Source organism: Theropithecus gelada, chromosome 15 (genome assembly GCF_003255815.1).
Source record: "Theropithecus gelada isolate Dixy chromosome 15, Tgel_1.0, whole genome shotgun sequence".
NCBI lineage: Eukaryota > Metazoa > Chordata > Mammalia > Primates > Cercopithecidae > Theropithecus > Theropithecus gelada.
The window spans coordinates 7,392,085-7,417,341 of record NC_037683.1 but is presented as its reverse complement, the minus strand read 5'-3'; the positions used below and the strand labels follow the sequence as shown (position 1 = coordinate 7,417,341).

At 48.3% G+C, this 25,257-nt stretch overlaps 1 protein-coding gene across 3 annotated transcripts in view; it reads left to right on the top strand.

Moving 5' to 3' along the window:
• The window catches only part of PRRC2B (proline rich coiled-coil 2B), a 107,393-nt gene that overhangs the window by 14,276 nt on the left and 67,860 nt on the right, over window positions 1-25,257 (top strand). For all 3 annotated transcript variants that reach the window (XM_025359683.1, XM_025359684.1, XM_025359682.1), the window contains exon 2: window positions 24,328-24,497. In XM_025359683.1, the coding sequence (XP_025215468.1) occupies window positions 24,383-24,497 (115 nt within the window). In that variant the 5' untranslated portion in view covers window positions 24,328-24,382. The remainder of the gene's footprint in view (window positions 1-24,327; window positions 24,498-25,257) is intronic.

Genomic DNA, 25,257 nt, shown 5'->3' with positions numbered 1-25,257 from the left:
GTTTTTTGTATTTTTTAGTAGAGACGGGGTTTCACCGTGTTAGCCAGGATGGTCTCGATCTCCTGACCTCGTGATCCGCCCGTCTCGGCCTCCCAAAGTGCTGGGATTACAGGCTTGAGCCACCGCGCCCGGCCTAGGACTGCTGTCTTAAACAATTGTTTTTAACTAAGGGAACTGTTTTAACTGTGCATATGAATTCTAAACCTGAAGTGACCACTGGAAGGTGGGACGTGTGACTGTTTATAGGTAGACCGTAATATAAGCAAAGACATCTCATATGTGTCTCCTTAGTTTGGTCCCTTCAGCTTTTTAAGGGGAGAAAAGGCCATTGTAATTCTTTGCACACCCTGGGTAAATCATAGTGTTGTGTTGGTAAAGTTCAGCAGTGGCGTAGACTTGGTTTAATTAACAAGTGCTGCTTCCAGAGATCCCACAGCTTTACAATTTGCTGTTGACATGGTTGGAGGGTGGGGGAAGGGGAAAGGTGGGCATGCCCTTAGCGTAATGAGGCAGTGCAGTCTGATTTTTTAGGAGCTTTGGGGGAGATGGTGGGTGGGGGAGGAGAGTTGTGAGTGTAGGGTTTTGGGTGGGGTGAGGGGTCTGTGGGTAAGGTGTTTATAACGTGTGTAGTTTATTTGCAGTGAGGGCGCATGCTCCCCTTTCCCACCATTCCGAAGTCACAGCTTGGCATACCTGGGAATGCCGTTGGAGTAGTAATCCCTGGCCCTTATTTTGGGTCTGCCGTTTCTTCCTTTGTTACTTTAGAACTGGCTTCGTCAGCCATTGTCCTGGGTTTCCTCTAGTGTCTGAGGCTTGGAGGAGAAATCATGCACGGCTTCTGGAGTCCAGTCCTTTGGCCTTTGCTGGAGATTATTTATACCAACCCAGCCCTTTTAGCTCCCACTTCAGTATTTTTGGATTTATTTAATTTCATCAAAGAGAAAGTGCCTTTGTCGTGGCTGAGTTGATGAACCGTCTCTGTAGCAGCAAACACCCGAGGGTGTGTGGCCCAGCTCTGAGAGGCTGTGGTCGAGTGAGGAGGGCACCGTGTGACGCTGGTTCTCACTTCACCTCTGGGCCTCTGTTCCCTTATCTGCAAATAGGGGGTGATAGTAAGGACAGCCACCTCAGTGGTGGTTAGGAGGTTGCTCTCCCCAGCTGTAATGTTTATTTAGGCAGCCCGATGGAGTATTTCCTCATGGGGTGATGGGAGGCTTTGCAACCTCATGGAATGGTTGCTAAGGAGTCCTTGGGTGCTTCTGGTGATAGTCATTGGTGGCCCTAATCCGCGTCCTCCAGCTGAGCTGTGGGAGTGCCACAGCTGGAGGGGGTGGGAGGAAGAGGATGGGTTGTTGTGAGTAGGCTGTGTTCTCTACCTGTCTGGGCATTTGCTGCCGAAGGGTGTCTGACTCCCATGTAATTTACCTAATGAGAGGTCTCGGGCCTTGCTGGTTACTCTGCGTGGGGTTACAGCTTTCAACTCTTTCTTTTCTTTCTGTGGACACAAACGAAAAAATGTGCTTTGCAGAGATGCCAGGTTGTAAAGAAATATTGGCCCCAGCATGTAAAGATACATGTACTGGAGTGTTGGTTATGGCATTGTTTGTGGTGGGACATGTCCAGTTGGACATTTCCATAGGGCAATGGGTAAATAAAATGCGATACCACTGTGTAGTGGAATGCTGTGTAGGCATTAAAAAGAATGAGGTCGATCACTATGTGTATTTTTATCTTTTAATTTTTAAGTCCGAATTAAACAGAACTATGTATATTTTTAGAAAGATGACCACTAGATAGAAAGAGAAGAACCCAGGTTGAATAATGTAGTAGTTTCCTGCATTTGTAGAGAAGATCATGACTGCTTGTATGAATGTGTGTAAGCCTGGAGGCTGTCCACCAGTGTGTTAACACTGTTTACCTTTTGAGTTGGATTGTTTTCTCGGGCACATTAGTATCTTGTTTTTTTGAGACAGAGTTTTACTCTTGTTGCCCAGGCTGGAGTGCAGTGATATGATCCTGGGTCACTGCAACCTCCACCTCCTGGGTTCAAGCGGTTCTCCTGCCTCAGCCTCCAGAGTAGCTGGGATTACAGGCACGCGCCACCACACCTGGCTAATTTTGTGTTTTTAGTAAGAGACAAGGTTTCTCTATGTTGGTCAGGCTGGTCTTGAATTCCCAACCTCAGGTGATCCACACGCGGCCTCCCAAAGTGCTGGGATTACAGGCATGAGTCACTGCGCTCAGCCACCTTTTTTTTTTTTTTTTTTCCCTCAGATGGAGGTTTGCTCTTGTCGCCCAGGCTGGAGTGCAATGGCACGATCTTGGCTGACTGCAACCTTCACCTCCTGAGTTCAAGCGATTCTCCTGCCTCAGCCTCCCAAGTAACTGAGATTACAGGCATGTGCCACCACGCCCGGCTAATTTTGTATTTTTAGTAGAGATGGGGTTTCTTCATGTTGTTCAGGCTGGTTTCGAACTCCCGGCCTCAGGTGATCCACCTGTCTCGGCCTCCCTAAGTGCTGGGATTACAAGCGTGAGCCACCGTGCCTTACAGGTGCCTGCCACCATTCCCGGCTAATTTTTGTATTTTTAGTAGAGATGGGAGCTCACCATGTTGGCCAGGCTGGTCTCGAACTCCTGACCTCAGGTGATCCGCCCATCTCGACCTCCCAAAGTGCTAGGATTATAGATGTGAGCCACTGCGCTCTGGCCACATTAGTATCTTTTGAATTTGTCTTACTGAATGTGCATTAGTAACATGTATTGATTACAAAGATAATAACAAAGGTAACTTGCATGAGTTTCAGTACAGTGGAGCCTGTGGGGGCTGGGCTGGGCTGGGGCAACTGCTTTGTTGGTGGCTCTTTTCCTGGTGCCAGATCAAACCTCCTGTGAGACAAGAGCTGCTCCAGGCTTCATATTCCACGCAGACCCATCCAGTGTGCCCTGGCTCCTGGTATTGGGCCCCAGTAGTTCCCGTGAATTTAACTAGCTCAATCGTCTGTCTCTGTTGATGTGTCAGTGGCCCTCAGAAACTGCTTTGTTGATCTGGTTAGAAGGAACAATCCAATACAAATGCTGTCTCCGATTTATCTTCTTTACTAAATCAGATTGTACAATAAAGAACACAGATTTTGGTTGCATTTTCAGAGTACTTCTCATTTGTGAATTCACCATTATTTGGAGGTGAAAAAGGAAGGAGTAACTGAAAGAAGGCCATGTATTTCATGTACATGAAATTTGCCAGGTCCTTGTTAAATTTTGACACCACAGAGGGAGGCCTTTGTATAGCACATCTGTCCAACTGTTCATCACTCACTGTGTATTGAAATCATCTTCTTCCCCGCCCCCCTTGCTGAATTAACCACATCTTTGAAGGGGGAGGTAGGCAGGAACTTGTGGACTGCAGGTGGGCTTTCCAGCCAGAGTCCTCTTCAGGCTTCAACCCAAGCCTGCCTGCCTGTGAGCTAGATGAGGAGGGGCTCCAGGTAGACCCTGTGGGTGAGGAACCCAGAGCTGGTGCAGACTCTGGGGGCGTGGGATGCTATATTAGAGTAAAGATACCAGTGCTAGGCCAGCTCACACCCCACCGCAGGCCAGGCCTGCACTTCACATTCACCTCAGGTCCCCAGGGGCGCTGGCAGGGCCAGGGAGTACTGTGGGCAGGTGGGGCCATTCTCTGGGGCCCACCACATGGGCCTCCCAATCATGGCAGCAGGCGTCGTTCTTCAGTGTGTGACACTGCCTAAGTAAATCTGGGTGTCAGATCACCCTGGGTTTAGGTTCAGGTTTTTTAGACTCACTAACTGGATGATAGTGACCTTGGGCTAGTTAATTAACCTTGTGGAGCCTTCATGTCTGTAAAATGAAAGTACTAATACCCTTCTCTGAGTGGTTTATCTATTTTGTTTTTTGTTTCAAGGAACTAATTTTATTCATTTTTTTCTTTTTTTCCTTGTGGACCTCACCTGACTGAAGGAGCTCCTGTTCTTAAATGCAGTTTTATGCAAATGTATTTATTACACTCCCTAGCTCTCTTCAGGCTTTTTCTTCATTGTTTCTGCTTTCCCTTACTTTCACTTGCATTGTTTTTTTTTTTCTGATTTCTTTCTTTTTTTTTTTTTTTTTTTTGTTGAGACGGAGTCTGGCTCTGTCGCCCAGGCTGGAGTGCAGTGGCCGGATCTCAGCTCACTGCAAGCTCTGCCTCCTGGGTTTACGCCATTCTCCTGCCTCATCCTCCTGAGTAGCTGGGACTACAGGCGCCCACCACCTCGCCCGGCTAGTGTTTTGTATTTTTTAGTGGAGACGGGGTTTCACCGGGTTAGCCAGGATGGTCTCGATCTCCTGACCTCGTGATCCACCCGTCTCGGCCTCCCAAAGGGCTGGGATTACAGGTTTGAGCCACCGCGCCCGGCCTTTTTTTCTGATTTCTTAACTTGGATGCTTAATTTATATTTCTTTTTTTTTTGGTTAGGAATTTGGTTTTTAGGATATTTCCTCTGAGTACAAATTTACTTTTGCTTTGAAAGTTTCTTATGGCCTGTAATCCCAGCAGTCTGGGAGGCCAAGGCAGGCGGATCACCTAAGATGAAGAGTTCAAGACCAGCCTGGCCAACATGGTGAAACCCCATATCTGTTAAAAATAAAAAAAATTAGCCGGGTTTGGTGGCACGCACCTGTAATCCCAGCTACTTGGGAGGCTGAGCCAGGAGAATTGCCTGAACCCAGTAGGTGGAGGTTGCAGTGAACTGAGATTGCGCCACTGCACTCCAAGCCTGGGTGACAGAGCAAGACTCTGTCTTGGGGCGGGGGGAGGGGGAAGAAAGTTTTGTTATGTAGTGTTCTGTTTCTCATGTATACTATTTTCTAGATATTTTGCAGGTGTGGTTTTGAATTCCACTTAGATTCAAAAGTTTTTTAGTAGAGAGTGTTAGGTTTTCCACCTGTTAGGGTTATTCTTATTTCTACTTTCATCATGTCTTGTTTTATTGCACTGTTGTCAGTTTTACTTTACAGAATCTGGGATTTTTCTTTTCTTTTTTCATTTCTCTTCAGACAGGGTCTTGTTGTGTCACCCAGGGTGGAGTGCAGTGGCACAGTCACAGCTAACTGCAGCCCCAAACTCCTGGACTCATGGGAGTCCCCCAGGTAGCTGTGATCCAGGCATGTGCCATCACGCCCAGCTAATTAAAAAAATATTTTTTTTTCTGTAGAGATGGCGTCTTGCTATGTTGCCCAGACTGATCTCAAACTCCTCACCTCAAGCGATCCTCTCCCACTTTGGAGTCTCAGAGCGTGGGGATTACAGGTGTGAGCCACTGTACCTGGCCTGGATTTTTCTTAAAGTCTAATGTAGTCTCTTTTAGAACATGTTTGCTCATCTACATTGACCGTCTCTATCTTGATGGGCTTGATCTACCAAGGTGGACAAGCTTCTGTTTTTTCTAATGTTTGTACTTTCATTGTGGGTGGTCCCCTTGGCCCTTTTAAAACTACCCTGCTCTGCTGCTTGCTCTTTTGTGTCTGTCTCCTTTGATTCAGCAGTTTTTTTTGTGCCTTTCATCTGTATGGTTGTATATGTTTATTTGTTCTTATTGTAGAATGGTTTTTGGTTATGTGGATATAATATTTATCCATGTGACAGACTGAGCTCATTTCCATAGTTCTTCCAAACAGTGCTGCCACTGGCTTGGCCTTCAGAGCTTGTGTGTGCGTGCATGTGCACGCTGTTGGGTACGTGCCTAGGTACGGAGTTACTGGGTCATGGGTGGGCATACCCAGCTCTCAGTGATGGCATCAGGTGCACGCGGGTCATCTTTGCTCTGCTGGTGCTGTACAGATGTTGCTTCTTTGCAAATTAACCTCTAGATGCCATGTAATTCTAGTGAAAATCCCAGCAGCTTTTCTTTTGTTTTAGCTGTTTATTTCAGAAATTGACAAACTCATTCTGAAATTTATATGAAAATGCAAAACGGCCAAGAATAATCAAAGCATTCTGTCTCTCTTTTTTTTTTTTTGAGAAGGAGTTTTGCTGTTGCTCAGGCTGCAGTGCAGTGCGACGATTATAGGTCCCTGCAACCTAAAACTCCTGGGCTCAGGAGATCCTCCAGCCTCAGCCTCCGGAGTAGCTGGGATCATAGGTGTAAAAAGTAAAGTAGAAGTTTCATTTTAAAGATTTTCCTCTTCATCTGATTAGGAATAAATAGTAACTTCTTTTAGAAGCAAAATTTATTTAAAGACCTGTGCTAACATTCTTAAATATCTGCTAGCTATAATAAATAAATTAATGTTCTTTATACTCTTAGCTCCTACAATTTAGCCTAAATATTTGCCCTGGCATGCTTATACTGGTCCAAGCAAGCATTAGGTCATAGCCTGTTCCTTTTCCTTATTTGAAGGTGTTTTTACCTTTCTTAGCATTCCACAAGTTACTTCCTCCTTCCTTTGTTCTCCTCTGCCTTTGCCTCTTTTATAAAGTTCTAAGTTGCTAGCCAATCAGGACAAATACAGAATGTGAGGTCCCGTTCCAGCCAGTGGAAACTGAAAACAGCAGTAGGGTGGACGCGTCAGGTTATAAATGACCTTGTCTCCTTTGTTCAGTGTACTCTGTCTCCTTTGTTCGGTGGCAAAACTGCTAGCAAATGTTCCCTTTCTGCAGAAAGTATAAAAATGGCCTTGCTGAGGAAATTTACGTTCAAGTGCCGTTTCTTTACAGCACCGGGGAACAAGCATTTCAGACAGGCGTGCACCAACACACCCAGCTAATTTTTAGTGGAGATGTGCTGTCACTGTGTTGCCCAGGCTGGTCTCAAACTCTTGGCTTCAAAAGATCCTCCTGCCTTGGCCTTCCAATGTGCTGGGTTAAGGTGTGAGCCACCTCACCTGACTAATCAAAGCATTGTTTTTTTTTTTTTTTTTTTTGAGACTGGAGTCTCGCTCTGTCGCCCAGGCTGGAGTGTAGTGGCGCGATCTGGGCTCACTGCAAGCTCCGCCTCCCGGGTTCACGCCATTCTCCTGCCTCAGCCTCCGGAGTAGCTGGGACTACAGGCGCCTGCCACCTCGCCCGGCTAGTTTTTTGTATTCTTTTTAGTAGACGGGGTTTCACTGTGTTAGCCAGGATGGTCTCGATCTCCTGACCTCGTGATCCGCCCGTCTCGGCCTCCCAAAGTGCTGGGATTACAGGCTTGAGCCACCGCGCCCGGCCGCATTCTTTTTGAGACAGAGTTTTGCTCTTGTTGCCCAGGCTGGAGTGCAGTGGCGTGATCTCGGCTCACTGCAACCTCCGCCTCCCGGGTTCAAGCGATTCTTTGGCCTCAGCCTCCCGAGTACCTGGGACTACAGGCGCCCACCACCAAGCTGAGCTAATTTTTGTATTTTTAGTAGAAATGGGGTTTCACCATGTTGAGCAGGATGGTCTCAATCTCCTGACCTCATGATCAACCTGCCTTGGCCTCAGAGAGTGCTGGGATTACAGGCATAAGCCACCGCGCCTGGCCTTAATCAAAGCATTCTTGAAGAAAAACAAAGCTGAAGGACATATCCTACCAAATATCCAGACTTTATAAAAGCTACAGTGATTCAGACAGTGCAGTGTTGCCAAAAAGATAGACAAATAGGCTGATTGGATGGAACAGTCTTGAAACAAACTGCACGTCAATAGTCAATTTATGACACATGACAAAGAGAAAAGATGGCCTTTTCAGAAAAGGTACTGGGAGAACTGAACTCTCTCCATAAGGGAAAAAAATGAAACTTTTATCACAAATCATATTCAGAAATCAGTGTTAGGTAGATCATAGATGTAAACATGAAAGATAATAAAGCTTCTAGAATAAAACATAGAATATCTTCATGGTTTTGGAAAAATCGGACACAGAAAGCAGTAATCAAAGTAGAAAAATTTGATACATTAAAGTTTGTATCTTTTGCTTTTTACATTGCTCCAAGAAAATGCAATCTATACTAATTTCTAATTTCCTGGAAATGGTAGATAATCCATCCTGTTTGTTCCTCCAGAAGCCTCTATCCTGCTCTTAGCTCTTACCAGGACTGTTGCCCCTCTGGCCCATGGTTGAGCTTCTTTTTTTTTTTTTTTTGGAGACGGAGTCTCTGCTGTGTTGCCCAGGCTAAGGTGTAGTGGCCTGATCTTGGCTCCCTGCAACCTCCGCCTCCCGGGTTCAAGTGATCTTCTGCCTCAGCCTCCCAAGTAGGTGGGACTACAGGCACCTGCCACCACGCCCGGCTGATTTTGGTATTTTTAGTAGAGATGGGGGTTTTACTATACCGGGCTGGTTTCCTTTTTTTTTTTTTTTTTTTTTTGAGACGGAGTCTCGCTCTGTCGCCCAGGCTGGAGTGCAGTGGCCGGATCTCAGCTCACTGCAAGCTCCGCCTCCCGGGTTCACGCCAGTCTCCTGCCTCAGCCTCCCAAGTAGCTGGGACTACAGGTGCCGCCACCACGCCCAGCTAGTTTTTTGTATTTTTTTAGTAGATATGGGGTTTCACCGTGTTAGTCAGGATGGTCTCGATCTCCTGACCTCGTGATCCGCCCATCTCGGCCTCCCAAAGTGCTGGGATTACAGGCTTGAGCCACCGTGCCCGGCCTAGGCTGGTTTCAAACTTTTGACCTCAGGTGATCCACCCGCCTTATCCTCCCAAAGTGCTGGGATTATAAGCGTGAGCCACCGTGCCTGGCTACCATCTTGGGCTTCTGTTGGTCGTCATTCTGAGACTTGTTTTTGTCTCTCCACTTGTGGTCCTCGACAGCAACCATCTTTTTTTTTTTTTTTTTTTTTTTTTTTTTTGGGAGTCAGAGCCTCGCTCTGTTGCCCAGGCTGGGGTACAGTGGCACTGTCTTGGCTCACTGTAACCTCTGCCTCCTGGGTTCAAGTGATTCTTCTGTTTTCAGCGTCCTGAGTAGCTGGGACTACAGGTGTACACTACCACGCCCAGCTAATTTTGTATTTTTAGTAGAGACAGGGTTTCACCGTGTTGGTCAGGCTGGTCTTGAACTCCTGACCTCAGGTGATCCACCCACCTCAGCCTCCCAAAGTGCTGGGATTTTCACACCCGGCCAACAGGAACTATCTTAATAAGAACTATTCATTGACTCAAGTAATTGCAAGTCTGGAAGTAGACAGGTTTGGGATTATTTGGGTGCACCCATTCTGAACCAGTCCTTAGAACCAGGGCTGGGCTTCTCTTAGGCCAGGTCCCCCTTCCCTGGGGCTGGGTCTGGGTCAGCCTCCCTCAGGCTCCATCAGGAAGGAGGAAGGGAGAATTAACTGCTGAGTAGGCAGACAGGAATGCTCTCAGTGACATTACCTGTCCCTGGGTTTGCTCTCTTGTTAAAATCCTGTTTTGAGTCCTTATGTAAGTCTGAGAAAGTCTTTTTCTGTCCCTACACTTGACTTGGTCAGCTGAGTATTGGATTCTAGATTGAAAGTCATTTCCCAGAGAGGATAGTGATGCTGCTGAGAAGTCTTCATCATGGTTGCTCCTGAGAACTCACTGCCATTCGGATTGTTCCTCCCTGGGAACTTTTTTGGAAGAGGGATGACTTTTAGAAGCTTTTAGGTTCTCAAACTGTATCCCTAACATTCTGAGTTTTCACATTGTACTTTGTGTTCTTTTTATATCCATTGTTCCGAGCACTTGGTGGGCCTTTAAAGTCTTGACTACTTCAACTCTGGGAATTATTTTTGGCATTTTTTACTTGATAATTTCTTCCTCTCCTTCCCCCACCCCACCCCCATGTTTCTGGGACTCCTAGTTAAATCTGGACTCCTGGGTTAATCCTTTGATTTTGGGGGTAGGATGTGACTGGCATTTATCCCTTCGCTAATTTTCTGAGATTTGCTTGGCTTGCTCTCCCGCCTCTTCTTTTTGTTTTGTTTTGTTTTGTTTTTGTTTTTGTTTGAGGTGGTGTCTTGCTCTGTTGCCCAGGCTGGAGTGCAGTGGCACGATCTCAGCTCACTGTAACCTCTGCCTCCTAGGTTCAAGTGATTCTTCTGCCTCAGCCTCCTGAGTAGCTGGGGTTACAGACGTGTGCCACCACGCCTGGCTAATTTTTGTATTTTTAGTAGGGATGGGGTTTCACTGTATTGGCCAGGCTGGTCTCTAACCGCTGACCTTGTGATCCACCCACCTCGGCCTCCCAAAGTGTTGGGATTACAGGCGTGAGCCACCGCGCCCGGCCCCTTCCACCTCTTCTAATTGGACTATTTTACTTTAGAATAGTTTAGGTGTACATAAAAGTTGGAGTTCCCATATGGCCTACTCCCAGTTTGCCCCCATTATAAACATCTTACTTTAGTACGGTGTATTTGTCACAACTAATGAACCAGTATTGATATATTATTATCAACTAAAGTTTACGCTTTATTCAGACGTTCTTAGATTGTACCCAGTGTCTTTTTTTTTGTTCCAGGACACCACATTAAATTTAATGATGTCCCCGTAGTTTCCACTAGATTGTGACAATTAAGTTTTTGATGAGCATGACAGTTTTGAGGTGTTTGGTAGATCAGATATTTGGTAGAATGTTCCTCGATTGGGATTTGTCTGATGCTTTCTTCATGATTATCCTGAGGTTGCGGGGTTTGGGCTATCACATGCTTAATTCTAACTAGGGTGATTCTTGTTTCCTACTTACCCTTTAAGGGGGAAAAAAACACATGTTTATTTCATGGGTGTGGTGTCTTCTCTTGATTTTCAGAGGATATTAATTTTATAATACATATGTTTAATCTTTGATTTCTGGCACTCTTTCTTCTGTTATTTTGTCTGCTTATCTGGTCATCTCTCAGATGCCTGTGGTCTCGGGCACACAACTGATTGGAAATTGGGTGGACTCTTCAGTGTGGGTGCCTGGATGGGAGGCTGGCCTTTTCATTTCTTGAGTCCCATGTTGTGGTGTATATAGGTTTTCTTTCTCTGGGGCTGGTGTTTCAAGAGAAGACTCCCTTGTCTTTGCCTGGGGAGTGGAGGGTGGTGTGGTGTTTGTCTGCTGCCCTCCTGTGAGGAGCAGCAGAAGTGGGGGGCCTGAGGCTTCCGAGGTTTGCCACTCAGGTTCTCTCTCTGCTTTTTTTTGGGGGTCTCCTTTCCCCACCGCTTCCCCCTCTGACCTGGTGTTCTCAAGTCGAGACTTCTCTTGTTTAATGTATCCAGTGGGGGAGGGAAGGGGCTGTGGGTATCTAGCTGTTGCACTTGTAGCCTTCAACCAGTCCCCCCACATCTGAGTTCCCACCTTCCGCTTTCATGCAAGGTGCCTGCCGCCTCCTAGGACCTCCTGAGCCTTCTGTTATCCTGGGTGAAGGGAGGTTTTCCCCTCTGCAGTCCTCATGTTGTGGCATCTTTCAGTCTGTTAGATCTGTTCATACTTGTGCCCACTCTTTGCCAAAACTGTCCCTATTGTTTGGGTTTCCCATTTTCATTTTCGGGGGCTTTGGAAGGATGAGCTGTACAAGCCCTCAGTCTTTCTGCCATGTTTAACCAGAAGCCCCCCTGTATTCTAAATAGTGTGTGTGTGAGTTGGATGGAATTGAATTAAGGGCCATCTGTGGGATGTGTGTGTGTGGAGACGTGTGCACAGCCCTCTTTATGCACACGGGTGTGGGAGTATTTTTGTCTGAGCACAACTCGGCTGTCTTTTCCCCATGATCGAGCATGGCTGTCTTTTTGTGTCAGAACCTCAAGAGCTGCCATTTGGTGTGGTGGCTGCAGAGCATGGTGAGGCCCAGAGGTAAGGCTGGTTTTGATGTCTAGTCATTGGCACAACCTTCTTACACATGTGGAGGGTGAACTTCTCTGTCCTTCTCTCCAGACGCCTTGAGAAGGGGAGCCCAAAGCCCTGGAGGCAGAGAGTTCAGCCAGCTGCAGGGGGTGATGGGGTAACCACCACTATCTCCTGAATTCCTCTGTGCCAAGGAGCATTGATCAGGGTGCTGGTGGCGCACTTGGGGATCATCATCTCTTCCTTCTAAAGCAGCTCTCTGTCCCACTTTGTCACTGAGAAAACAGTAAGTGCAGGAGGTGATATTTGGCCCCTGGCCCCCTCTTCCTTCTGGAAGCTTGTGTGTAGAGAAAGCTGCTGCTTGCAAAGGGGGTTCATCCTCTGTAGGGAGTGTTTGCCCCAGAGTGTTTATCTAGAGGTTAGGTGGGAGTTTAGATTCAGCGTTCGTTATGATCTGGTGGGTGATAGAACCAGTCTTGGTTTTTTTACCCCCCTGTGTTTTTTTCCATGAGTCTTCGTGAGGACACAGGGTTTAGGAGGGTGGGGAGGAGTGCTTTCTCCTGGGCTGAAGGAAGTCACTTGCTGCCAGAGACAGGCCAGCCTGATTTGTCCTCTTCTCTTGCGCCCAGATTCCAGCTTGCTCCAGGTGACGTCATTCCTACAGGGGAAAGGCTTTGGGTGTAAACAATGGCGCTGCCGGGCAAGCCAGGGACAGCTGCAGCTGGCTGGGATGTGGCCTTCCTCCTCCCTGTGCTTGTGCTCAGCTCAGCCTTCCTGCCATCCTGAGTTTTCTTTAAAATTATTTTCATAGTTTTAAAAAACAAATAGCAAATCTGTTTGGAATTAATACACAGTGTTTTATGACCCTTTCTGCTGAATTCTTTTGAAATAGGAAGTCAAAACACAATAGAACACGGGCAGGAGGCAGATGATTAGTATTGCAGCGTGACAGCACCCGGAATTTAGGTGGCTCGTGCTGGTGAAGAGAGATCCAGGGATCTAATCTGGGAGCTCGTTTAGGGATGATACTTCTCTGTAATTTTTTTTTTTTTTTTTTTTTTTTTGAGACAGAGTCTCGCTTAGTCGCCCAGGCTGGAGTGCAGTGGCGCGATCTCGGCTCACTGCAAGCTCCGCCTCCCGGGTTCACGCCATTCTCCTGCCTCAGCCTCCCGAGTAGCTGGGACTACAGGCGCCCGCCGCTTCGCCCGGCTAATTTTTGCATTTTTAGTAGAGACGGGGTTTCACCATGTTAGCCAGGATGGTCTCGATCTCCTGACCTCGTGATCCGCCCGCCTCGGCCTCCCAAAGTGCTGGGATTACAGGCGTGAGCCACCGCGCCCGGCTTCTCTGTAATTTTTTAAAGCTTTACAGTTTTTCTGTATCAAGCATATATTCCTTTTGTTACTAAAAATTGTGATGGAGAAAGAAATGAGCAGAACTGGGATTATCTACTTCCGTAAGGCCATCTATTGTAACATCAGGGAGTGACTGCAGTGAATAGCTATGTTTATTACCCTAAAGTGGGAAGCCTTGAAACTGGGGCAGTTTAGTGTGGTTTAAATTAGTCACAGTGGAGTGTTTATCTCGAGAGGGTTTTCTGAGAATCTCCCTGCATCTCTGTCTTCCTGAGAATTAATTAAAGGGGTCCGCCAGCAGATCCTAAACACCTGGGAGTTTGTCCTCATGGGTGTTTGAAGGTCTGCTGTCTGTACCAGCGCCCTTAAATTGTGACACACCAACATGGGGATGGGTCCCCGGTGCACAGGAGGAGGCAGAAGCACAGGTGCCTGGTCTACCCAGCAGCACCCAGAGCAGCCCTGCTGGGGAACGGAGGCTTCCCTGGCTGCACAGGAGTCTGGAGAGATGAGCACTGTTGAAAGCTGGTAATGGGATGGACCACAGAGAGAACAACAGCAGAACCGTGGTGAGGTGACAGCTGACATTGGTCGGGTGCCTACCGAGGACAAGTGCTGGGTCAAGTGCAGGATCTTTGTTCTCTCGTTTGTTCCTTACAGCAGACCTGAGAGGTGCGAGGTGAACATGGTATGTTCACCTTACTTAACCCACAAGGAAATAGACCTCAAGTCACAGTCAGTGTGGAGTGGAGGTGAGATGCAAACCCAGTGTTTCAGATTTGAGACTGCTGGGGGTGGGGTGGGGAGAAGGCTGGGTGGCAGCGTGGGGCCAACATGTTGGGCTGAGGGGGATCTGGACTTGACCCTGGTGCGGTGGCGGGGAGTGATGTGGAAGGTGTGTGAGCAGGTGCTCCCTGTGGTCTGTGTTGCTGTGTGAGCCATGGCTCTGGTGGAGGGAGACCCGGCTGACCGTGTGGTTCCAGCAAGGGTTTCACAACTAAGTGCTGGAGAACCCCCCACTGGGGGTGGGGAGTGCTTCTGTGTCCCTACCACATGCCTCAATGCTTGTTTATTTTTTCTTTTCTCTTACTTTGAATTTGTTGCTTCCTCTATGTGCTGTTTCCTTGGGGTGCGTGGTCTTCTAGGGGTGGCTTATGTCTCCCATAAGGAAAACTGGGTTACCAGGAACCCCACTTTCCCCACTCTGTTGTTTCCTCAGACCTTATTTTCAGGTTGTTTATTCTTCGAGAGTTTGTGCAGTATTCTGCAGGGACCTCACCCGTTGGGGCTTCTGCAAGTAGAATGCGTGGATTGTGCTACAGCTGAGCCCAGCCTTCAGCTTTCCAGATGGGCCATTGCCTGGCTCTTAGGGAACAGAAATGTGGGCGCTTTAGGGCTCTTTGAAAGCCACCTCTGCTTTTCTTTTTCTCTCTGTCGCCTAGGCTGGAGGGCAGTGGTGTGATCTCGACTCACTGCAACCTCCACCTCCTGGGGTCAAGTGAGTCCTGTCTTAGCCTCCTGAGTAGCTGGGATTACAGGCATGCACTACCACGCCCAGCTGATGTTTTTATTTTCAGTGGAGACAGGGTTTCGCCATGTTGGCCAGGCTGGTCTCGAACTCCTGACCTCAGGTGATCCACCTCAGCCTCCCAAAGTGCTGGGATTACAGGTGTGAGCCACTGCACCTGGCCTACCCTTGCTTTTCTGACAGTGCCATATAGGGAGCCTCTGCAAGCTGGAGATGTGGTGGGGGTTGGGTCAGGCTGTCATTGAGTGAGGCAGCAGAAGTGTCCCCTCAAACCCAGCTAGGGTTCCCCCACCCTGGTATGCACACAAGTTCATCATCGTCTTGCAATGTATTCATGTCCATACTTGCTTTACCCTCTGAAGCAGAAAGCAGCAAACTGTAACCCCGATTGCAGCCCACCTCCTGTTTTTGTAAATACGGCTGTGCCCCTTTGTTTATGTATTGTCTGGGGTTACTTCCATGCTATGACAGCGTCAGGCAGAGTTGAGCAATTGCAGCAGAGAGCTCTGTGTGGCCAGCAAAGCTGAGTACATTTACTGTCTGGTCCTTTACAGACAAAGTTTACAGATCTCTCCTGCTGCAGGAGTGCAGGGTGGAGTCTCCTGTCTCCATGTCCTCAGCTCCAAATGATACAGGATCTGGCACACACACTGGTCGGTAAACATTTGAGTATTTGAAGTAGGTGAGGTCACGTTACTTATGTTAAAGGTTTTTTTTGCCACACATTGATTGATGTGTTGTAGAAGGATAGACTTCCTTAATCTTGTCCCTAGATTTTGTGGTGATGGTTCTTGACTGAGACTTAATAAGTCAACTGTCCAGTGACCATGTCCTTTTTCTGGCCCACACTGTTATTTCCTGAAGTGTTTATCCAGCCTGCTATCAATTTCCATTCCTGTGGAATCATGATTTTTGCTATGTTTTGTTTAGCGGTGGGATTTTTCCATTCCTTCTATAAAGAGACATTCCACCTTTCTCTCTCACTACCCCCAGCCTCACGGCCAGGGCACTTTGCAGCACTCACTGTGTCCCCCTGAGGTCAGCCTTGGGCCTTTGTCACTATTGTGAGTGGAGGAAAGAGCCATGAAATCTCTAGGTGCCCACCTGTGAAAAGAGTAAAGCGACTGGACTTGCCTTGGGTGAGAATCTGGCTGTTGGTGACATGGCGTAAATAAGTTGCTTGTTTTTGAAGCTGTCCAACGTCATCATCTGTGCAGTTGGCCGGAAAGCAGCTGTTGAGCCTGGGCTGACTTACATCAGAACCCATCGCGCCGCCTTTCGTGTCTGCCCCGGTGCTCTCACCGGCAAAGCAGACTCCAGGTCGCAGGGCATTCCGTCTGCAGCCTGGTGGTGTCCAGTGCAGCCTGGGCTCCAAGCCTGGCCCTGCACTTGGTTGCCTTGGGTGCATTTCCTTCCCTTCCCTTTTCTCTTTTCCCTTTTCTTTTCTTGGCGGGGTGTCACTCTGTTGCCAGGCTGGAGTGCAGTGGCGTGATCTCGGCTCACTACAACTTCTGCCTCCCAGGTTCAAGCGATTCTCCTGCCTCGGCCTCCCAAGTAGCTGTGACTACAGGCATGCACCAAAAAAAAAATGGAGGGCACTAAAGAAAAAATTAGGCCGGGCGCGGTGGCTCAAGCCTGTAATCCCAGTACTTTGGGAGGCCGAGACGGGCGGATCACGAGGTCAGGAGATCGAGACCATCCTGGCTAACACGGTGAAACCCCGTCTCTACTACAAAATACAAAAAAACTAGCCGGGCGAGGTGGCGGGCGCCTGTAGTCCCAGCTACTCGGGAGGCTGAGGCCGGAGAATGGCGTGAACCCGGGAGGCGGAGCTTGCAGTGAGCTGAGATCCGGCCACTGCACTCCAGCCTGGGCGACAGAGCGAGACTCCGTCTCAAAAAAAAAAAAAAAAAAAAGAAAAAAAAAAGAAAAAATTAGCCCAGCTAATTTTTGTATTTTTAGTAGAGACGGGGTTTCACCATGTTGGCCAGCATGGTCTCGATCTCTTGGCATTGTGATCCACCCGCCTCGGCCTCCCAAAGTGCTGGGATTATAAGCGTGAGCCACCGCGTCCGGCCGGGTGTGTTACTTTTCTATCCTGATTGACTGAACCTTCACGTCCTTCTCTGTCAGACAGGCAGTAGTATCTTCCAGAAAGTGCTGTTGTGAAGAGGAGTAGAGCACATGAGGGCTCAGCAGGGTGCCTGACCCTTGGCGTGCTGGCAGCCACTGATAACCCCTGAATGCAGAGCTGTAGTGGTTCCTGGTAAATGACAGGTCATGCCAGTGCCCTGGTCAGGCATCTGACACTGGCTGGCACTCAAGTGTGGAGTGAACTTAAGCCTGTTACCCAGAAATGGCTTTTGATAAATTACAGGGCAGAGATGTTCCCTCTGGTGGACAGATAGCAGGAACCTGTTGGACAGGCGGGCACTGTCTGGAGAGGCGGGGCTTGGATGTGAAGTTGCCGTTGTTGGCGAATCTTTCTGGTTGTTTTTGTTCCAGCAAAGCCTGGGCGCACTTCTTTAGATTATGTGCCAAAATATGCAACCTGGATTCTTTTTCAGTGTTCTTTTCTCCATTCATTCGTTCCCAAATCTATCTTCATACGGGTTTTAAGCCCTTTTTAAATCTGCCTAATGGCAATATTTTCTTTTAGACTGGCAAATTTCAGAATGCTCTAGCTCCCCGTGGCAGTGCCTCTGAGTGGCTGCTGTGGGAAAGGAGGGCTTACAGCAAGGGGGCACACGGGCTCGATTTCTTTCCAGCAGGCGTCACTGGGTTGTGTCTGCTTCATATGTCATACTTAGGTTCCAAGTCAGATTCTGTTTGGGGAGAAAAAGAATTCTGTTGCCTATAGAAGGGAGAGAAGGTGAGGTACAGCCGTGGCCATAAGCCACGGTTCAACTTATGCTCACCTGCAAGGACCTGGTGCGTCTCTGCCGGGTCTAGTCCCACAGACCTAGGGGTGAGTCAGAACTGGATGGAAATGCCTCAGATCCGCTGGAGAGCTTTTCTCTTGTCTCAGCCGGCTTCCTGCTTCACACTTGGAGGCTCACTAGTGCTTTCTCCCTGCCTTCTGATGGGCTAGCTTAGCTTGGGGTATGCATGTGTGTTGATGGATGGAAACTCGGCAGGCATTTGAAGCCCTGTGAACAGTGCCCTGGCTTGATGTTTGTGAAAAGCCCTGGCAAGCAGTGGAGCCAGATGGTTGTGGGCGGGGCCAGGCCTCACACTCGGCCTGGTCAGTGGAGATTCCCTACAACGGGAGGAAATCTGAACGATTCTGGTTTATTTTGGAGTTGTGTCCAGTGAAAGGTCTCTCGACTGCTCTGAAGCAGGTGTGCATACACTTTGTAAAGGGCCAGGCAGTAACTGTTTTAGGCTTTGTGGGCCACAGATGGCCTCTTGATTATTTCTCTTCAGGCTGACTAGTTTGCCAGCCCCTGCTCTGAGGGAGTGCTGAGGCTGGAAGATTGTCCACCCTTGCAGTCTTCACTGTGGAGAGTGTGATTGTCCTCACAGGGGCTGCTTTCATTCACTGCAGCAGTGATTCGCCTGGTTGCTTGTTGGTATCCTAAGTTTGTATAGGAAATAGGATCCAATCCCAGGCTTACAAGAGGTGGCTGATTCCACAGTAAGCCGTTTCTTTCTTTCTGGTGTGTGTGTGTTTGTTTAAGATAGATTTTTCCCTCTGTCGCCCGGACTGTAGTGCAGTGGCCCAATCTCTGTTCACTGCAATCTCCACCTCCCAGGCTCAAGCAATTGTCCTGCCTCAGCCTCCCCAGTAGCTGGGATTACAGGCATGCATCACCACGCCCAGCTAATTTTTTTGTGTGTGTTTTTAGTAGAGACGAAGTTTTACCATGTTGCTCAGGCTAGTCTTGAACTCTTGGACTCAAGTGATCCACCCGCCTCAGCTCCCCAAAGTGCTGGGATTACAAGTGTGAACCACCGCGCTTGGCCAGTAAACCCATTTTTTATTTCTCTGGCTGTCAGTTGTCAACACTGATGGACTTGATTCTAGGGTCGGTGCTTGTCTAGGCCACTCCAGTAGATGAGGAAACTGAGGTCTAGAGAGGCCAATAGTGTGCCCAATAAGGGCAAAACTTGATTTAAAGGTTGGGGGCACTGGCTGGGTGCGGTGGCTTATGCCTGTAATCACAGCACTTTGGGAGGCCAAAGTGGGCGAATCACTTGAGGTTAGGAGTTTGAGACCAGCCTGGCCAACATGGTGAAACCCTGTCTCTACTAAAAATACAAAAATTAGCTGGGCGTGGTGGCGCACACCTGTAATCCCAGCTACTTGGGAGACTGAGGCCGGAGAATCACTTGAACCTGGGAGCAGAGGTTATAGTGAGCCAAGATTGTGCCACTGCTCTCCAGCCTGGGTGACAGAGTGAGCTTCTATCTTACCAAAAAAAAAAAATGGAGGGCACTAAAGAAAAAATTTGTACAAGCAGATTAAGTGCAGATGTTAGTCCAATATGTTTCTTGTGCTGGCTTCACCAAGGCTCTGTGATTGGAAGGGGTGGAAAACATTTCACCTGGAACATAGAAGGTGCCCAGTTAGTATTTGTTAGGTGGTTGAATTTACTGGGAGGACATACTTCAAGCAACAGTTGTAGACAGACTAACGTCTCTTAAACACAATTCTAAATTTCCCGGAGAGTGTCTTATATTTGAGTAAGGTTTTTTTTTTTTGAGATGGATTCTCACTCTGCTGCCCAGGCTGCAGTGCAGTGGCACAATCTCGGCTCACTGCAACCTCTGCCTCCTGGGTTCAAGTGATTCTCCTGCCTCTGCCTCCCGAGTCACTGAGATTACAGGTGTGCACCACCATGCCTGACTGCTTTTTTTTCTGAGACAGAGTTTCACTCTTGTTGCCCAGGCTGGAGTGCAATGGCGCGATCTTGGCTCACTGCAACCTCCGCCTCACACGTTCAAGTGATTCTCCTGCCTCAGCCTCCTGAGTAACTGGGATTATAGGTGTGTGCCACCGAGCCGGCTACTTTTTGTATTTTTATTAAGAGACGGAGTTTCCCCATGTTGGCCAGGCTGGTCTCGAACCTCTGACCTGATGAGTGATCCACCCACCTCGGCTTCCCAAAGTGCTGGGATTACAGGTGTGAGCCACCGCGCCGGCCCCTTTTGTATTTTTAGTATAGGCGGAGTTTCACCATGTTGGCCAGGCTGGTCTTGAACTCCTGACCTCAGGTGATCCTCTCACCTTGGCCTCCCGAAGTGCAGGGATTACAGGTGTGAGCCACCATGCCTGGCCTGAGCAAGGTTTTTTTCCTTTTGTTTGCACTAGGGTATGGGAAAGTATGAATCAAACCTTCTTTGAGAAGTGTGGTGTGTGCTAGGTAGTTGCACTGAGAGCTGTGTCTGTTCATTCTACCCTCTGCCCTCAGGCCTGGTAAGCACAGAGTCAGAGAAAGATTTGTTATCAGCGAACTGGTAGAGGCCAGGGCAAACAGATTTTAAGAGGACTTTTTAAGCAAAATTTATCGAAACAAATGTATTTCTGGTCAGTTTTCAGAATTACATGACATTTTAGTTGGGCATGGTGGTGCATGCTTGTAATCCCAGCTACTTGGGAAGCTGAGGCAGGTGAATCGCTTGAACCTAGGAGGCGAAGGTTGCAGTGAGCCAAGATCATGCCACGGCACTCCAGCCTGGGTGACAGAGTGAGACTCCATCTCAACAAAAAGAAAAAAAAATCACATTTGATTTAAGAAATCATTCGATATTGCCAGGCACAATGGCTCACGCCTTTAATCCCAGCACTTTGGGAAGCTGAGGCAGGTAGATCACTTGAGGCCAGGAATTTGAGACCAGCCTGGGCAACATGACGAAATCTTGTCTCTACTGAAAATACAAAAAATTAGTCGGGTGTGGTGGTGCACACCTGTAATCCCAGCTACTCAGGAGCCTGACGCAGGAGAATTGCTTGAACCTGGGAGGTGGAGGTGCAGTGAGCTAAGATGGCGCCACTGCACTCCAGCCTGAGCAACAGGGAGAAACTGTGTCTCAAAAAATAAAAGCATTCTATGTGAAATCTAGACATGCTTTTTTTTTTTTTTTTTGAGATAGAATCTCACTCGGTCCTCAAGGGGCTCGCAATCTAGCCCAGGGAAGGATTCTCTTACTAATTATGACTTTTGGGGTGGGATAGCAACTCACTAGACCCAGCCTCAGGGAGGGAGATTTCAAATGGCTTATGGACCCCAGGGCAAGGAAGCAGCCAGTTCGTGGGCACTGCGATCAGAATTGGGCATGTGAGACCGACTCCCATCCTGAGCATTGCTGCCCTTTGCTCTGGGGCAGGAGGCGAGCTCTGAGGAGGGCTGCTGGGGTCAAGCAGCTGCTGGCAGGTAACTTGAGGGCAGTGAGTGCTTGGAAGCTCTTTTGCTGGTATGTTTCTTCATTGTGCCAGACTCTCCTACACACTCTAGTACATTCAGCATCCTTGGGCTTGGCCACTGAATGTGGGCGGCCCTCCCGTCATTGTGACATCAAAAATGCTCCTGCACATTTTCAAACACGCTGGTATTCCTTGGCCCATGGCCGCAGCTGAATAAACTGGGATTTGGGTGAGAGAAGGGAGTTAAGTAACCAACCAGGATGGCTGAAGCCATGTGGTGCAGAGAGGAGAATTTCCTTGAAGGAGGGTGCAGTGTGAGCCTCTGGTTGTGTCCCCTGCTCATACAGATTGGACTTATGACCACTCATCCCTTGGCACCCATCTTCTTGCATTCTTCATGAGCATTTCCTGATAGGAATTGCATGCGGATCTGTCTCTCAGTGACCGGCGGATCATAGGCATCAGTCAATACCTGTTCAATGAATGAAGGGATGGTTTGCACACTTGCATATTTGACATGGCACCGGCTCAGTCAGTGTCTTTTGTCTCACTTGTTTTGGCCTCTGTTTGTAATCGATTTTCACTCCTTGTGTTTTATTTGGATCATAATAGAGTTTTTTTGTTTGTTTGTTTGTTTGTTTTTTGATGGAGTCTCGCTCTGTTGCTCGGGCTGGAGTGCAGTGGCACGATCTCGGCTCACTGCAATCTCTGCCTGCTGGGTTCACGCCATTCTCCTGCCTCAGCCTCCCGAGTAGCTAGGACTACAGGCACCTGCCACCATGCCTGGCTGATTTTTTTGTAATTTTAGTAGAGACGGGGTTTCACCGTGTTAGCCAGGGTGGTCTCGATCTCCCGACCTAGTGATCTGCCTGCCTCGGCCTCCCAAAGTGCTGGGATTATAGGCGTGAGCCACCACACCCGGCCCATAATATAGAGTTTTATCTTTAAAATCATCCTTTGGGGTACAGATTGCCGCCCCACCACATCGCATGTGTTCCTCCTGGCCTGCATGGTGTCAGAACAAGATGGTGAAATGGCAAACCTTGCTTCCGCAGCTACTACCAAGTGCCTTTTACCAGACAGTAGTAAAATGACGAATTGTAGTTGTTGCCGTTATGTCATTGAGGGCATGTTAAACATATGCCTTAATTATTGCTTTAGCTTTGTTTTCCAGTGAGAAGTGATGGTCACTTACACAAGTTTTCTTTTCTTTTCTTTTTTTTTTTTTGAGACGGAGTCTTGCCCTGTTGCCCAAGCTGGAGTACAATGACACAATCTCGGCTCCCTGCAACCTCTGTCTCCTGGTTTCGAGTGATTCTCCTGCCTCAGCCTCCTGAGTAGCTGGGATTACAGGAGTGTACCACCATGCCCAGCTAATTTTTGTATTTTTAGTAGAAACGGGGTTTCACCATGTTGGTCAGGCTGGTCTTGAACTCCTGACCTCGTGATCTACCCGCCTTGGCCTCCCAGAGTGTTGGGATTACAGGCGTGAGCCACCGTGCCCGGCCTACAAGTTTTGTTTTTTAAGAGATGGGTTCTTGCTCTGTTGCTCTGGCTGGAGTGCAGTGGCCTGATCATAGCTCACTGCAGCCTCAAGCTCCTGGGCTCAAGTGATCCTCCTGCCTTAGCCTCCTAAGTAGCTGGGACTACAGGTGCATGCCAGCATGTCCTGCTAATTATTTTTATTTATTTGAGATGTAGTCTCCCTCCATCACCCAGGCTGGAGTGCAGTGGGGGCAGTCTCAGCTCACTGCAACTTCTGTCTCCTGGCTTCAAGCGATTCTCATGTCTCAGCCTCCTGAGTAGCTGGGATTATAAGCATGCACCACCATGCCCGGCTAATTTTTGTAATTTTAGTGAAGATGGGGTTTCACCATGTTGGCCAGGCTAGACTCAAACTCCAAACCTCAGGTAATCTGCCCACCTCAGCCTCCCAAAGTGTTGGGATTATAGGTGTGAGCCACCACGCCTGGCCTATTTTAATTTCTTTAGACACAGTGTCTTGCTGTGTTGACCAAGCTGGTCTCAAACTCCTGGCCTCAAGTAGTCTTCCCACCTCAGCCTTCCTGAGTAGCTGGGGTTACAGCCATGAGCCACTGAGCCCATCAAGTGTTTTTGGTTTTTGGTAAGGAAGCTTAGAACCTATTGCCACGGTTGGGTATGGAATAAAAAACAGTGAAGCTCTTAGTCCTCAGTGCGTGCTGGCACACAGGCCCTTGGTGGGCACTTAGTATTTGTTTTTGTTGTGTTTTTTTTTAAGATGGGGTCTCGCTTTGTCACCCAGGCTGGAGTGCAGTGGTGCAGTCTTGACTCACTGCAGCCCAGGTTCAAGCAATTCTCCTGCTTCATCCTCCTGAGTAGCTGGGATTACAGATATGTGCCACCACGCCTGGCTAATTTTTGTGTTTTCAGTAGAAACGGAGTTTCGCCATGCTGGCCAGGCAGGTCTCAAACTCCCGACCTTAAGTGATCTGCCCGCCTCAGCCTCCCGAAGTGCTGGGATTACAGGCATGAGCCACCACGCCCAGCCAGACACTTAGTATTTTGAGTGAGTGAGTGAGTGAGTGAACTGATGAGGAGAGCACTAGTAGACTCATGGACACCTGTAGAACATTAGAAAGTAGCAGAGGAAGGTCTTTTCAGGGTTGTCCCTTGAAAGGGGCAAGTACAGATGGCATAGCCCCCATGTGGTCTCTCCCTTGCCAGCCCTGGGGAGTTCTTGCTTTCTGTTTTCCATGCATGTACCTTAGAGAGCCCTTTCGTTGCCTAAGCAGATGTTTTCTCTCTGGGTACTAGTTGTTTATTTCGAAAAGTGCATATACCTGATTATTTCTGAAGGCTAATACTCTGGTTGCCCTCCTTTGATTTGGTTTTGCTTGTCCTTGGGACTAACAACCATGGCATAAGTGGGTTGTGTACCTCCCCTATTCTGCTAGTCTTATTTTCAGTGTTATACATGGACGTGCTACAAGTACTGCGCATTTATTTTTCCATCTTGAGCTGTCCTTGACTTGGAGAGGGCTCTGTTGAAGTTTACATGTCAGTGTGGTTGGTGTGCAGTAGGCTCCAGCCAACTCAGACAGAGTGAGAGGAATTAACAGCAGGTAGGGATTGGGGGGTACTCCACAGATCGCCTCGGGGTGTCTACAAAATGCCCTGTAAATGTGAATGAACAGCCTGTGAGTGGTGAGAGCAGTTTTCTAAGGACAGTCCAAAGCTGTCTTCAGATCTTTAAGGAGATCCATGATTCCTAAAGGATTCACTTTGCTGGATCAGAGGTTCTGCTGGAGTGACACTCTTTTTTTTTTTTCCTCTCTCTCTCTTTTTTTCCTTCTCTATTTCAAAGGCAGATCGGGAGCGGTGCCGAGAAAAATTTCCTTACTAGATGACATTTCATCGCAATGTCCGATCGTTTGGGGCAAATTACCAAGGGCAAGGATGGGAAAAGCAAGTACTCGACTCTCAGCCTGTTTGATAAGTATAAAGGAAAATCAGTAGACGCGATTAGATCCTCAGGTAAGGCCCGAGGTTGAAGGCCAGTTCCTCAAACTTTCTCCTAGTGACAAATCCCAGAAACCCAGAGTCCCTCACCTGGGTAGACAGATGTGGTCCGTGCACACCAGGCTTGTGGGCATGCATGTAGAATCACTCTCTACTTCGTGCTTGAGGTGTGATTTCAGAGCCTTGAGCATCCTGACTTCCTGTAGTGGAATTTTCTCCATTTATTACCTTATTGAAGCTGGGGAGATTTTTGTTGTTGTTGTTGTTTTTGAGACAGAGTCTCACTCTGTCACCCAGGCTGGAGTGCAGTGGCATGATCTCAACTCATTGCAACCTCCACCTCCCGGACTCAAGCAAGTCTCTTGCCTCAGCCTCTCGAGTAGCTGGGATTACAGGCGTGAGCCACCACGCCCAGCTAATTTTTGTATTTTTAGTAGAGACAGGGTTTCCCCATGTTAGCGAGGCTGGTCTCAAACTTGTGACCTCAGGCGATCCACCCGCCTCGGCCTCCCAAAGTGTGGGGATTACAGGTGTGAGCCACTGCGCCTGGCCAAAGCTGTGGATATTTTTATCCTGATGGGTAGAATGGGACTTAATAGGCACTAGTGTTACCCTTTTGTTTTTTTTTTGAGACAGAGTTTCACTCTTGTTGCCCAGGCTGGAGTGCAGTGGTATGATCTCAGCTCAGTACAACCTCCACCTCCTGGGTTCAAGTGATTCTCCTGCCTCAGCCTCCCAAGTAGCTGGGATTACAGGCATGAGCCACCACGTCCAG